This window comes from Strix aluco, chromosome Z, assembly GCF_031877795.1.
Source record: "Strix aluco isolate bStrAlu1 chromosome Z, bStrAlu1.hap1, whole genome shotgun sequence".
NCBI classification, from domain to species: domain Eukaryota; kingdom Metazoa; phylum Chordata; class Aves; order Strigiformes; family Strigidae; genus Strix; species Strix aluco.
In genome coordinates this window covers 30767779-30783073 of record NC_133971.1, presented here as the reverse complement: position 1 = coordinate 30783073, position 15295 = coordinate 30767779, and the positions used below count along the sequence as shown (strand labels likewise).

Sequence of the window (15295 nt, the reverse complement as noted above, 5' to 3'; positions counted from 1 at the left end):
GTTGGGGTTTTTTTTGTTTGGTTTTTTTAGTACTTGATCTACAAAGCAAATGAGTTAAATTGCCAACAGACAGTGCACTGCATCTGCACCAAAAAACAGTTCATCCCATTATAATACCTTATAGAATAATCTGATGTTAATCACAGAAGGCATAATTCACACACAAATGCTTGTGTCTTTCTTTTGATCTAATATAATCAGGACAGTAGTTACTTTATGTAGGTTTTCAAAATTGAGGGCTAAATATAGACAGACTAATAATCCCAGTAATTCAGTTAGATCATTCATCTTCTTAAGAGTTAAGCACATGCATTAGTCTTAGCGGATTGTGAGCAACCTATCATAAACACTCTAGGGACAAACACCTTGTCTTACTCATCCACAGAATCAGCATTATACTGTTTTGGGCTATACAAATGTATATTAAAAACCTGACCATTCAACAACACACAGCTAACAAAGACTTCTTCATAAAACACTTTCAGGTTGACAACACAAATCAATTACCAATGTTCTATGTAGAAGTTACACTGGTTTGTCATTGACTGCTTAACAGATATTTTCAAACCTTTCTACATGTGACATGTCTAAAGAAACTTGCCAAAGCTGTTTTTTTAACGCTTCCTCCATATTTTATATGTATTTCTATGTATTTTCAAATTTTGCCAATTAAAAACAAAAACATACCATAAACTACTGTTTAGAGTTTCATATTATGTATAACTAAAGATATGCTATCCCTTTACCTATTTCAACAGGTTGCAGCAAAAGGTTCTCTGCTTTTTTTTTCTGATGACAGGAAATCAGATGTGAATACTCAGTTTTAAAAATGCTATAAAGGTCTCAGAAAAGGCAAGTAAAGTAATATGACTTGTCTATATTAGTCTGAAGTTTTTGGAAAATAGACAAGTAAGGTGCAATAGTAAATTCTACTTAATTCCAGAGCTTGGACGGTTATTTCAGAGGCCAAAAGATACATGAATCACAGAATCATCTAGGTTGGAAAAGACCTTAAGATCATCTAGTCCAACCATCAACCCAACATTAACAGTTCCCAACTACACCATATCCCTCAGCACTACATCAACCTGACTCTTAAACACCTCCAGGGATGGGGACTCCACCACTGCCCTGGGCAGACCATTCCAATGCCTAACAACCCCTTCTGAAAAGAAATGCTTCCTATTATCTAGTCTAAACCTTCCCTGGTGCAACTTGAGGCCATTCCCTCTTGTCCTGTCGCTTGTTACTTGGTTAAAGAGACTCATCCCCAGCTCTCTGCAACCTCCTTTCAGGGAGTTGTAGAGGGCGATGAGGCCTCCCCTCAGCTTCCTCTTCTCCAGACTAAACAACCCCAGTTCCCTCAGCTGCTCCTCGTACGACCTGTGCTCCAGACCCTGCACCAGCTTCGTTGCCCTTCTCTGGACATGCTTGAGTAATTCAATGTCCTTTTTGTAGTGAGGGGCCCAAAACTGAACACAGGAATCGAGGTGCGGCCTCACCAGTGCCCAGTACAGGGGTAAGATCACTTCCCTGTCCCTGCTGGCCACGCTATTGCTGATACAAGCCAGGATGCCATTGGCCTTCTTGGCCACCTGGGCACACTGCTGGCTCATGTTCAGCCGGCTGTCAATCAACACCCCCAGGTCCCTCTCTGACTGGCAGCTCTCCAGACACTCCTCCCCAAGCCTGTAGCACTGTTGGGGGTTGTTGTGGCCCAAGTGCAGCACCCGGCATTTGGCCTTATTGAAACTCCTACAGTTGGCCTTAGCCCATCGCTCCAGCCTGTCCAGGTCTCTCTGCAGAGCCTCCCTACCCTCGAGCAGATCAACACTCCCACCCAACTTGGTGTCATCTGCAAACTTACTGAGGGTGCACTCGATCCCCTCGTCCAGATCATCAGTAAAGATGTTAAACAGGAGTGGCCCCAAAACCGAGCCCTGGGAGACACCACTCGTGACCGGCCGCCAACTGGATTTAACTCCGTTCACCGCAACTCTTTGGGCCCGGCCAGCCAGACAGTTTTTCACCCAGCAAAGTGTATGCCCGTCCAAGCCATGAGCAGCCAGTTTCGCCAGGAGAATGCTGGGGGAAACGGTGTCAAAGGCCTTACTGAAGTCAAGGTAGACAACATCCACAGCCTTTCCCTCATCCAATAAGCGGGTCGCCCTGTCGTAGAAGGAGATCAGGTTTGTCAAGCAGGACCTGCCTTTCATAAACCCATGCTGACTGGGCCTGATCATCTGGTTGTCCCACATGTGTTGTGTGATGGTACTCAGGATGAGCTGCTCCATCAGCTTCCCAGGCACCGAAGTCAAGCTGACAGGCCTGTAATTTCCCCGATCATGCTTCCGACCCTTCTTATAGATGGGGGTCACAGTGGCCAATTTCCAATCCGTCGGGACCTCCCCGGTCAGCCAGGACTGCTGGTAAATGATGGAAAGCGGCTTGCCCAGCACCCCAGCCAGCTCCTTCAGCACCCTCGGGTATATCCCATCCGGTCCCATAGACTGGTGTATGTCTATGTGATGCAGCAGGTCACTGACTATCTCCTCCTGGAATGTGGGGGGGTCATTCTCCCAGTTTCTGTCTTCTGGCTGAGGAGGCTGGATTCCCTCAGCACAACTAGTCTTGTTATTAAAGACTGAGGCAAAGAAGGCATTAAGCACCTCAGCATTTTCCTCATCAGTTGCTACCGTGTTTCCTCCTGCATCTAGCAGGGGATGGAGGCTCTCCCTGGTCTTTCTTTTGCTGTTGACATACTTATAGAAACATTTCTTGTTATCATTGAGGGTTGAAGCCAGATTAATTTCTAGCTGGGCTTTAGACCTCCTGATTTCCGCCCTGCACAGCCTTACAGCATCTTTGAAATCACTGTGAGTGGTTAGCCCCTTCTTCCAAAGGCTGTAAACTCTCCTCTTCTCCCAGAGTTGCAGCCAAAGCTCCCTGTTCATCCACAGTGGCCTTCTCCCTTCTCTGACGCCGGCTTCTCTTACAGCACCTGGGGACTGCCTGCTCCTGTGCCATTAAGACTTCCTTCTTAAAGAGTGCCCAGCTTTCCTGGACCCCTATACCCTTCAGGATCATCTCCCAAGGGATCCTGTCAAGCAGCTGCCTAAACAAGTCAAAGTCAGCCCTCTGGAAGTGCAGGATGTCAGTTCTGCTGCCCCCTCTCCTGGCCTCCCTAAGAATAGAGAACTCTATTATTTCATGATCGCTGTGCCCTAGTCGGCCTCCAACTGCCACATCATCCACCAGTCCTTCTCTGTTCACAAAGAGGAGATCCAGCAGGGCACCTTCTCTGGTCGGTTCACTCACCAGCTGCGTCAGGAAGTTATCTCCCACACATTCCAGGAATCTTCGGGCCTGGTCTCGCTCTGCTGTGTTGTATTTCCAGCAGATGTCTGGGAAGTTAAAGTCTCCCACAAGAACAAGGGCAAGCAATTGTGAGATTTCTCCTAAGTGCCTATAGAATATTTCATCCACGTCTCTATCCTGGTTGGGTGGCCTATAGTAGACTCCCACTACGACATCTGCCCTGTTGGCCTTCCCCCTGATTCTAACGCAAAGACACTCCACCCTGTCTTCACTACACTTGTGCTCAAAGCAATCATAACAGTCCCTAACATACAGCGCCACCCCACCACCTCTCCTTCCTTGTCTGTCCCTCCTAAAGAGCTTGTAGCCATCAACTGGCGCACTCCAGTCATGGGAGACATCCCACCATGTTTCTGTAATAGCCACTACATCATGATTTTCCTGCTGCATCATGGCTTCAAGCTCCTCCTGTTTGTTACCCATGCTGTGTGCATTGGTATACATGCACTTCAGATGGGCTGATGTCACCAGCACCTTTTTGCATTTAGAGGTCCTAAGTCTGACCTGAGCTTTCACAGGTGTTACCATGGTTACTGATCCACCAATATCCCTTGCATCTTTGTTGTGTTGCATGCTTCCATCCCTTGCCTCCACTGAGATGGCAGGGTGAGGGTCATCACTGGCACAACAGCCCACAAACTCTGGTAATCATAATAGGTTGTGCAACACTCCTCATGTCCATTTGGAGACACCCCCTGTTCAACTTTAACTCATTTTATGAATATGAAAAAAACCTTAAAATTAAGTTGACTAGCATTACCACAGTGATGAAGGTATATACAGAGACATATAAAAAAAAAGCAGTTTCAAGCCAATGAGAAATCACAAGTGTTTTATTATTCCTGTGGACAAATTTGATCCAATCAATGATGACAGATTCTGCCTACCTAAACACACACACAGACACACATAAACACACCTCTTGAGGTTTCAATTTTTCCTAAATATTTCCCAATTTTGCCAAATTCAAAGTAGCTAAGTCAACCACAAACACATCCAACATACAGTCACATTTTAACACATAAAATGTATTCTGTCATCTACAATAAGGAAAATAAGATGATAATGACAACATAACACACTGCAGCTAAAATACTTGTATAGTCTTACTAAAAATTATTCGTATTCTCTACAAAATATTGAGAATTTATTTCCCTTCTGTTTCAAAAATTACTAAAAAAGTTACTACAAAATTGGAGGGCAGAGAGAAATCTATTAAAAAATTAGAGCTCCTAAGAAACATAACTTACTCAACTGAGTTACTCAAAAGGAATTATTTAAGCTTGTTACAGAACATACAAATTCAACAGACTGCCTCAAATTATCAAATTAGACAATTTTAACCCAGCTGTTTAGAATTTTGAGAGCTTAAGGTGGACACAAGGAATCTTACCAGCACACAGCAAACCAATTAGACGAACTTCTCTGAACTGACTCTGACTCGTAGGAATGATGCTTCATATACTCATCAAGCTTTAAAACATACTTTGGAAGAAAATATTTTTTATCATAAAATCTGCTTAGAACTTGTCTAGTCATATTTTTTCACACTGTGGCGATGCAAATAAAAGTTTAAAATACTTACTTGGGATACACTGGCTCATAAAGATACTTGTCTCTTACTGATGGGATTTCAAAAAATAAGATGTATCCATTTGCAGTCTGAAAGAGAAACACTGATAAGGTATGCATCTAGTCTATCTGCATGAGTAAAATCTATACAGACTCTTGTGATTTCTACATGTTTCATATACAGAACACAAACATACACTCACATCATATTTCAGATATATTAAAAAATTGCACTGCAACTCATTCTAGGTAAAATCCATAGTAGCCCTTAAGGTCCACTGAATAGATCACTCACTAGGTAGAAAAATGAAAAAACACCACTGTTGATGTATGCATTCAGCAGAAATTTTCCTCAGATTCATAGGAATACATACAACCAGACAGCTACATCAGATATTTAGAACCTGGGCACCTAATTCTCACCAACTAAGAGAATTAATGCAGAACGCATGTAGTAGAAGGTACCAAGCCCTCAGAAAAAGACCTCCAGGTGTTTGAAAACATATGGACACTACAGAGTGCAAAGAAGTTGGGCACTGACTCTTGATGTTGGTCATCTAAGTAGCTTTCAAAAAAACTTCATGTCATGCAGTACCTTTAGATACCATAACACCTTTTCAAAATCTTCCAATGTCTGAAAAAAATACTACTATAATTGAATCTCAAGTCATATTCTGTCATTCTTGAACACTGACTTCAAACTATTAACATTATTCAGAGAACAAATATAAATCATTTAGTTATCAGATGTTGCAGTCATGACTAGAAGCTGATCCAGTGTTTGTATAAGCACAGGGGAGGCAGATGACCAATCAGATTAGCTGTTCAAAGAAGTATGATCTGTTTAAAGCACAAATTTATCGGCAAATACCTTTTGGTTAAAAAGTGTTTCTACCCAATCATTTTAATATGGGTTGGGCATGTACCCAAAGCACGACTGGAGCAAGAAGCACTGAAATGAATGGTTACGTTGCTTTGAAAGGTTGGTTTCCTTTTATTTGAATAAAGGAAAAAGTAACATTCTTGTTAGCTTAGTTTATCAGTTCACAGATGCCATGTTCTTCCCTAGCAAACATTTTGCTTATCATGAAAGAAATTCGTGTTTTGGCTTCAAAGTCCAAGAAACACAATTTTTCTCATTCGAAGCAAGTATCTTTCTCATGCAAGAATAAAATCCAAACCATAATGGTGAGCTTGAGACAGGCTGAAAAATAAATGGAAGTTTTTCTGTGTGCAGTAATATCATGTTCAGGTATTATGTGGTAAAGAAATGTGCTCATTTCTAGTATCTTTACAGGTTCTTTCCATTACATCATTAAATATTTAACCCGTAAGTTATCTTATCCTGGAAGGAAAAGTAAAACAATACTGTGAAGTATCTTTATACTGATATTAAGGTACAAAGGGCCTTACTGAACACCATTCAAAGCACAAAGTTGCTATTGTTACAGGTTCATTTCTAAACAGAACCTCAAATTCCATGAAGAGCTGGATGAAATGAAGAAGCATTCAACCATACGCTCCCTGCAAACCAATCATATTTGTTCACAGAGGTTTCCACATTGCTTTAGAAATGTTTGTGTTGCAATGAAACTTAAAGTAACCATCACTGTCATCCATTCTCTGATCATTCTCAAGTCCGACAGTCAGAAGTATAAACATACAGTACCTTGCAAGGGATTTCACTACATGGTTTCTTGTATGCTACGATGTTTAATAAAGCTCTGCCTTAGCTATGGGAATGCACACTGAAGAGCAGTCTGTACCAGAGGACTGCCTGTAGCAGCGGAAGGGCTAAATGCCTTGTGTATTTTTCTATATTGAAGCATCTTGACCCAATTCACAACTACTAGAATTAGCTACCTTGGATATATGTACTAATCTAGACAAGAAACAAAATATTTCCCAGTAACACTGGAAAAATTACAAATGCAGCAATATGAGAGAAGAAACTACAAAATATCAAGGAAAACAGATCAGTTTAGAAAATGTGCCAACATTTTAGCAATAGAGATATCAGTAGTAAAAAAAGTTAGAATTGCTAGGTGATGCTGACAGTGTAAGAACCGCTTATGTTTGTTCAACTGCACACTGTTAAAGCTACTTGAGGTATTTTATAAAGCCTTATATTATATATTAGACCAAAGTTTGCCTTCAGTACAAAAATAATAATTACCTCAAACCATATCCTGCCAAGTGATTTCTTTTCAGAGAGATGCTCTGAATACCCTGGCAGCCAGAAACAAAAAACACTGTATATCACTGCTCTAGCAGACATAAATCCAGACTACATTCCCCTTCATTACATAATTTTTAAAAAGTGAATGTACCACTTGGCTAATAAGTACATACTAAGCCTTTTGTTCACCTTCTTAAAAACAAAGCACAACACAATTTTATTATTACATAAAACTATTGCTGTTGCAAAACTCAAGAGCACAGGTAATAACAGGTAATAAACTAAATCACCTAACTCAGCCTTCAAGCTAGTATTTTTAGCTATTGCACAGGACTTCAGTAATTAACTGAAGTTAATTCAGTTCAACAAATCTAGTAGTACAAACCATTCTTTTTTTAATTAATAACCTGCTTTGCTATTGCTCATTCATTTGTACTCATTAGTTTTCTTCTTAAGAAAAAGTCAAAGAAGGGAGAAAAAGTTTATTCTCTTGGAAAGAAGTTCAGAGTTTTATTTGAGGATAAAAGTATCGTGCATCAGTGGAAACACCTTCTTCATTAAGCTCCCAAAACCACTTTTCCGCCCTGTCTCTCTATAACAAAAATACCAGTATTTGTAAATGTGCTCTTTCAGTAGGACTCATTAACCATTTCAAATTAAACTTCATATATTTTCCAAAAGCATATTAAAAAAACTTGCAAAACACAGCTGGTGTTAAAACCACCATAACAAAACACACCTGACTATAGTATGTGTATGTATACACCTATAGATGTAATATAAGCATAAGAAACATGAAGAATATTAGAAATCCTATGACACTCATTATTTTGTAAATTGTTTGACCATTTTGAACTTTAATTTGTAAAACTCAAGTTTACAAACTGAGAGTTTATGGGCATCTAGATTCTGACAGTATCTGCCAAAAAGAACATTATACATTTAGGTGCAGAAAAACTTGGAAGTACAGTAACTGAACTGGCAGAAATTAAAGCTAGTCTGACTGTCAGCTGAACCACAAGGTCCCCTGAGTAAATGGATCCCAACATCACAGAAAAACATAATGTGCATAATAAGATAACGATTTATACCTTTATGCAGTTGTTCAGAAGAGATATAATTAAAATGTGTTTGGATAGTTTACTTGTGATTATATGCTCTATTGTAAAATTGAAGAGTTCTTTTTTATTCATAGCAAATGTTACAGAAGTCTCCTTTCTGCCTTTGCTGGTAACTATTAGCATTTGCTAACTAAAAATATAATCTGACACTAACAGAAATACTTTACTGCATTGATTCCATGAGATCCTTTTGGGTCACACAAACATCCTAAACGAACTACTCAGAAAAGTCTACCACTGCATTTACACACAAGAAAACACGATCACAGAAGTTTAGTTGACTTAAGAGTCATGCTGATATTGGTAGAGACACAAACTATTCCATAAACCATCTGGTATTTTCCACTAAGATAACAATATCTAATTGGTTTAAAAACTACAAAGCATTACAGGCATCATTTCAAGCACAAATAATGGTTTATATTAGGAGATGAAGTCAGTGCACCAACAAACACAGTAGTTGTTACCCAGTTTGTAATTTCACACTATCAGCTTCTAATGGGGAACTTTCATGATTTCATTCTTTTCCTCTGTAACTTTTCACAAGAAAATCTTACATACAATAGCCTTGATTTTAAAAGCTAGAAAAAGAAACTTAGCCAATATAAGACCTGGTCCTAACGTAAGACCTGACCAAAAGTCACCAAGAGTACCATCCCATATTTTGACTAATATAAACTCTACTCCCACCTTTGCTGTGTCTACCTTGCAGCTTGAATTTTTAAATGCTGATGCTGAAATAGTCCACTTTACTATTGTGAGCACAGCACCAGCTATGAAACAAGATTTTATTTCCACATGAGACAAGATCTCATCTCTACCTTTATGACTTTTAACAGAAGTCTATGCATCACCTATCTTGTTTCTGTGTTCTCAGTGCCATGCAATTCTTTTTTTTAATCACCAAAAGATACTGCACCTTAATAAAGTCACAGTTTCATCCTCTTAAGACCAAATTTGCTGAATTTGGATCTTTTGAAACATCTGTAAACCCTATTTATCAAGCTAAATATACTTATGTCACCTAACTCCTCAAACTATTTCTTCCATTCACATGTGTTTAAATTCCCTTCTTCTTTGTGATCAGATTACTAACATAATAAGATGCTGGATCACCCCTTGCCAATACATGCAAACATTATTTTAATACAAAGAACTGCAGATCATTGTTCAAGAGAAAGAACTAATGAAAACTACTAAAGCAAGCTTCTATCATCCAAAAAACCCCTGGTACTATTATGTATTTTCACAAGACAAGTATCAATTAAATGTATACACAATCTGCAAGTTTCTGTAAGCACAGAAAATGATAATACAAAACTCTCTTTGCAATAGTTTAACCACACCAAGAAGTGAAAATCCTACTTACTGAAACAGCTATCATGGTGCTATCAGGCCGCCATTCTGCTTCTTTATAAGGTCCAAACTGAGAAGCTGCTTTTGCCAGTTCCTTGTAGCTTACAATTAATACACTGGGCTGGAGGAAAAAAAAAAAAAAATTACATCTCATATCTAGAAGGAATGGCATGTTTGTTATATTGTGATATAACTGTAAACAACTATGGTTTTTTTTAAAAGAAGCTTCCCCTTATCTTCATAACAGATGCTTTCCCTAACTTTACCAATACCAATTTTTCTTCAGAGTTGCGGCAGCAAACTCTATACCAAAAAGAGCACACTTCTCCAGCTCCTGGAAGGGAACCAAAGGCTAAACAGCAATCAACTCTTTTTGCAGAAAGTAATCGTGAAACTGCTTGGCAAAGCTTGCCATCCACCACTAGGACCACAAGTGATGGCAACTTACTATTGTTCTTAGTTTACTTGCTCAAACAGTGAAAGCTGGCACAACAAATGTAAGAACATTAATTCTACCAAGAAATCACATGGGTGTCTGCTACCCCAGAATTTGGTGGGTATCAACTACCACCATATTAGGAACCAGTTACTTTAGTTTCCCTTAAAAAAAAGTGGAGTTACAAACAAATTAATTTAAAAGGAAAAATAGTATGAAACAAAGTAATCAAATGTTTTCACCATACATATGAATAAGGAGCTGAATTAATGTCACACAGGCAGTCTTAGCCTTGGTAAATTCACAGTATGACTTCGCATCCTATAAACAGCACTATTACTTACATTTCACACCCACACAGAACTGAATTATCAAAAACAAAGTTAAATATTTATACTGTAAAGTATAAGAAGCAAACTAATCTTTAACCTAAGAACTATTTAAGCCAGCTTTTCATATTCATGTGGCTTCTTTTGCAGATATTTGCAAATTGAGTTATCTAACATTATATAGATAACTATTAACAGATTCTTATTAATTTTTCTCATGAACTACATAGCTTTTCACTGCTTTGCTTACTCACATTAACTGCCTTAGATATACAGAGAAAAAGTGCCTAGTGACAGTACAATCTTGGTAAGGTGCAGCATTATCGTAGATTTGGAGCCCGATCCTAAAGCACTTCTATACTTCAACCATTTAGCAGCAGGCAAAAAAATGTTATAAAGCTCATTAATGCACAACAGTTTTCTTTCTATATTGCTACTTTTAGAGAACATAATGACAGTATTTATACTGTAATGTTCTTGTGACATTTATTCACAAGAAAGCTGCTATTACACCTTAGAAGCTGGAAGAACATTCTGCATGGACAGCAGCTATAAAATTTACACAAATTGATTTCTAGACTGATCTCATTTTGTGCCTTACAGATGAGGACTAAAGGAGTTAACATTAAGAGTGCAATCAATCATTTTTACCCTTTTGTAGTTTAAGTAGCTTCTTTTCTTATTAGAAAGCTGATCTACTTCTAACTCGACAGGTCACAAAGGCTACCTAGCTAATGGTTAAACCATAAATATTTTACCGATACCATTTATCTCCACATACTCCAGAAATCAAAAGCATTATTTTCCTTTGTGGGGAAAACCCTAACATACAAACTTTATCCCCGTTTACAAGCTTCCCACAAAAGTGTGAACTGCTACAAGGTTAACAAAGCTAGAAGGGCAGCTTGATATCCTACTCATGCAAGAGAAAAAAATAGTCATTTTACATGTGAAGTGATCAAAGACGTATAAATGGCACAGGAGTATGTTCTATAAACATGAGTATATCAGCCTAATTTTAATTACCTACCCCACACAGAGCAAGCCATTGAACACACATTTTAACAAAAATAAAGGCCTAGTTAATACAGTATTTTTTTCTGGTTAGTTTTAGATATTTAAATCATAGCCTGTACAGAAACAGTAGGGGTTTAGATTCTATTACACAGATTTTTCCCTAAATCTTTACATATTTTGCTGTTGGAAAAAACAATTCTCCATGTCAGCTTCATGAAAACTCCATGGTGTTTTTCCTCTTCACTCTTCTGCATACAGCTACTAAAATTATAAAGAAATCTAGTTAAGTACAACTAATGAAACATGCACACTGTCTCAAATAAGCCAAGATATTGATCCTCCTTCTTTATAATGCTTAAAATCAGCTTGCCACAGCTTTTTGAGAAACTGGTGATTCCAGAAAATAGCAAGTGACCTAATATATAAAGAGTTGTTAAAAAAAAAAAATATCTACAGAACAAAAGCAAACACCTTCAATTCTTAAGGAAGAAAGATCAGAAAACTATGGAAGAACTGAGTAAGCAAGTCTTTACTCAAACTGCAACTTAAAACTAGCAAAATCTTCCCAAAAAAGATAAGAAACATATCTGGCATTTTATGATCTGCTGCAGAGAAAATGTAACATTTTAATATAGTACATTTTGCCTCGCAGGAGGAATGTAAGGTCAGGCAAAACATAAGCAGTCACTTACTTATGAACAGAACAGTGGAGCTGGATGCAAATTGGTGAGAAAAAAAAAGGGGATAGACAACCTTAAAAAGAATATAGTAGTATCATTACTAAAGAGTAAACAAATTCACTAGTGCTCTAGTTAATGCTACTGAAAAGAGAGAAACAGAACTAACTTCTTGTTCCCAGAGTTAAAATTTACTTCATCTCCTTCCCTTCTCATACATCATTCAGCTACCTTGGCTACCTTTTCACAAGAGCACTTTCCACAGAAGCTCTTACTCCAAAATCTTTACGCTTCTCAACAATGCCTTTCTAGCATAAAACATGCCTTTTATTACTGATGTGACATTATGACAACATTCACAACAGACAGATGAAAGCAAACGTGTTTTGGATGACCAATACAGAAATAGAGGAATTGCACTATTTATAGTAAGGTAGCAAGGTAGCTTCATGAGCAAAGATACCTAACTCAAACTACTTTAAAACTCACTTTTGTTTCATTATCAGTTGTTGTTGTACATTAAGAATTCCTTTGGACTTTCCACTAAGAAAGGTGAGCTCTGCATCAACATCAGGACAAAATACTTAAGGAAACAATTTAAAAAAACACCACAAAACAACATATAAAACCAAACCCATGGTGAAATAACTTAAAATTGTTACTATTTTACTTAATTCTACCTAACCAAATAGACCATCTTTCCCATTTCCCTTTTTTAAGCAGTAACTATGAGCAGCATAAGCAGCCTCATAACACCAAACCATATAGTTTTTAAGAAGAAATCTATCAAGATATATGAATGCTGCAGCAAATTCTCTCAGCAAGCTTAGACATGGGATATTACCATTCCACTTCTCTAAATACATTCTACCACATTTGATGTAAATGCCAATCAAGTAGACATTTAAGCCCTAAACCAAGGGGTAAATGTTGCTCTAAACAGGCCATCTTTAAATAGTAGTAGTACAGACTTGAACAGTAGTCCTCATACGAAAAAGTGTCTGTCCTCACTGAGATATCTGAAGGACGTCAAAGAAAATGGTACCAACTGGAGAGGGGTACAATCACTGTTTGTTTGACAATATAAAATAATGAAGAATCCTTAATTTGAATTCTGTGGTTTGACTCCTGCAGGTTAACAACAAACTATGCGTACAGTGGATTGAACATGTTAAGTAGGTCAGCAAATACAGTGGAAAACTACTGAACTAACTTTGAGAAGTAAACACCTAACAGCATGTATGCATTCAGACATTGTAACTTCCTAGTGTTCTTTTATTTTTAGTTGGCTCTCTTGCCATTAAATCACTTGAACCCAGAAGGAAAGAGAGCAAGACAGGAAGACTGCCATTTATAGTCATCCAAAAAATTACTGAAAACATGAAGTAATACTCTTGCTCAGGGCTGTGTATGTTCCTATAAGACACCAGCACTCCCATAATTTTTATGTAAAACAAAGAAGTAGTTATTACATCTGTATTAAATATGAATAGCAAAATCAAATCCTTGCCTAAATTCTAAGAATCAGGCAGTTGATATAGTCACACTCAAATTCTTACATACTGAAAAAAGTTGAATGATTAAAATACTGATAAAGTTGCACTGAATCCAAATAATACCCAAGAACATTGAGAAGTTCTGAATGCTTTCCTTAGCCTACCCATAGCCAACATGTTCACCTCTGAACTCCATTTTTTATTTTGCTCTTTTTTAAGGCCACCAACTCACTACTACTAATTTACTTTCCAAATATTTTTTTACATTATAGCTTTCAGACATTGAACATCTGGAATACTAGCTGCCTTTCGAACTGTTAGGTCTAGAAAGAAAATTCTTGTATTTGCTGAGAGCATGCAACACTATTAGCAGCTGATAACATGGTGTTATGTATGGGTTGGGGGTTTTTAATGTAGCATCAATACAAGAACCTGCATGGCCATATCTAACTGTTAATATCCTAATATTCTCATCCCCTAAAAATTTAGTATTTCAGACATCAAAAATTAATCTAATTTAGAATCAAGAGGCAATTTCTTTCAAAAACAAAAATGTTCTGTTTAGTTTTATAAAACAAATCCTTCAGTGCTTCATTAGGCTGTAGGCACAAGACAAAAATCAAGAACACACTGTTCTGATGAGCTTACAATCTAAGTGACAAAGACAAGACTGGGAGAAACCAGAACAAAAGCCTGATGACACCATGCACTTTATTTTGTCATTAGATAGTCTGTGCTCCACTTTAAAGGCCGAAGCTTTGTAGGTTTATAAACTAATAAACCACAAAGGATAGATGGAGAAAAGAAAAGCATGCATGCATGCATCCATCAGGAAGAGGAAAATTCATTAGTAAGGACAAGAAAGAAAAAGAAAGACTGACAACAAAAAGCTGTTTTATCAGTAACAAAGATACAAGGTGGTGATAAAAGAATATTTAAAAGCAGGATTAATTACAAAAACATAAGTCCTTTAATTCAGTTTTAAAAGCAGCTGGAAAGCTTAGAATCAGCAGAGTATCCATCCAACAAACACAACAGACACAGCTCCCAATACTGTGTTTCACATAAGCTACTGTGAAGGAGTTCAAAAACTGAAGTACATCAGAACTATCAATCACTACCTTTCCCAAGTGAAAGTTTTCAGCTAAACTACTGCTCAAAAACGTTGTCAGTAAGAAAGGCCATATTCTATAGACCTTTGCTGCTCTTCAGCTCCATGAATTGCCAAGTGCTTAAATTTGGATTAAATGGAATCACATGTGATGGAAAATAGACTCTCTAACCTCATCTCTGATATCATACTGGCAAACAACTCTGTTATGTGCAACTAACTGGACAGTGAAAACTCATAATTGAGGATGCTTTTCTCTTCGTACAAGTAATTCTGAGATGTCTTTCAGGAGTCATCTATTTTATATTAATACAGGAGACACTGAAAACCTGGTAAGGCCTACTGACTATTCACATGACAGTTTTACATTTCGCATGATACATCCATCAGTCTAGCAGGTATTTCTCATTTCTTTAATTATGTAACCACAAATACATCTTTGTAACAGAAGCAACAGCACAACTGTTACTGACACATAAAAAGAAATGGCCTTCTCAGACAAACGTCTGATGGGTATCAGTAAGAGGTTAGCATCTCAGGGGTTAAATTACTAAGGAAAAAAACACAGCAGAAGCAGCAAGACATCTTAGTTTGCACTGATGCTATCTGTGACATATTGTTCA

General features: G+C 37.7%; 1 protein-coding gene across 5 annotated transcripts in view; it reads right to left on the bottom strand.

The window, feature by feature from the left end:
• The window catches only part of RIC1 (RIC1 homolog, RAB6A GEF complex partner 1), a 56505-nt gene that overhangs the window by 36402 nt on the left and 4808 nt on the right, over positions 1-15295 (bottom strand). For 4 of the 5 annotated variants that reach the window (XM_074813430.1, XM_074813428.1, XM_074813429.1 and 1 more), the window contains exons 2-3: positions 9620-9727; positions 4964-5040 (exon numbers count right to left, since the gene is read on the bottom strand). In XM_074813430.1, coding sequence (XP_074669531.1) covers positions 4964-5040; positions 9620-9727 — 185 coding nt within the window. Of the gene's footprint in view, positions 1-4963; positions 5055-9619; positions 9728-15295 lie in introns of those variants that run through there. The other variant, XM_074813432.1, reaches the window with a different exon arrangement.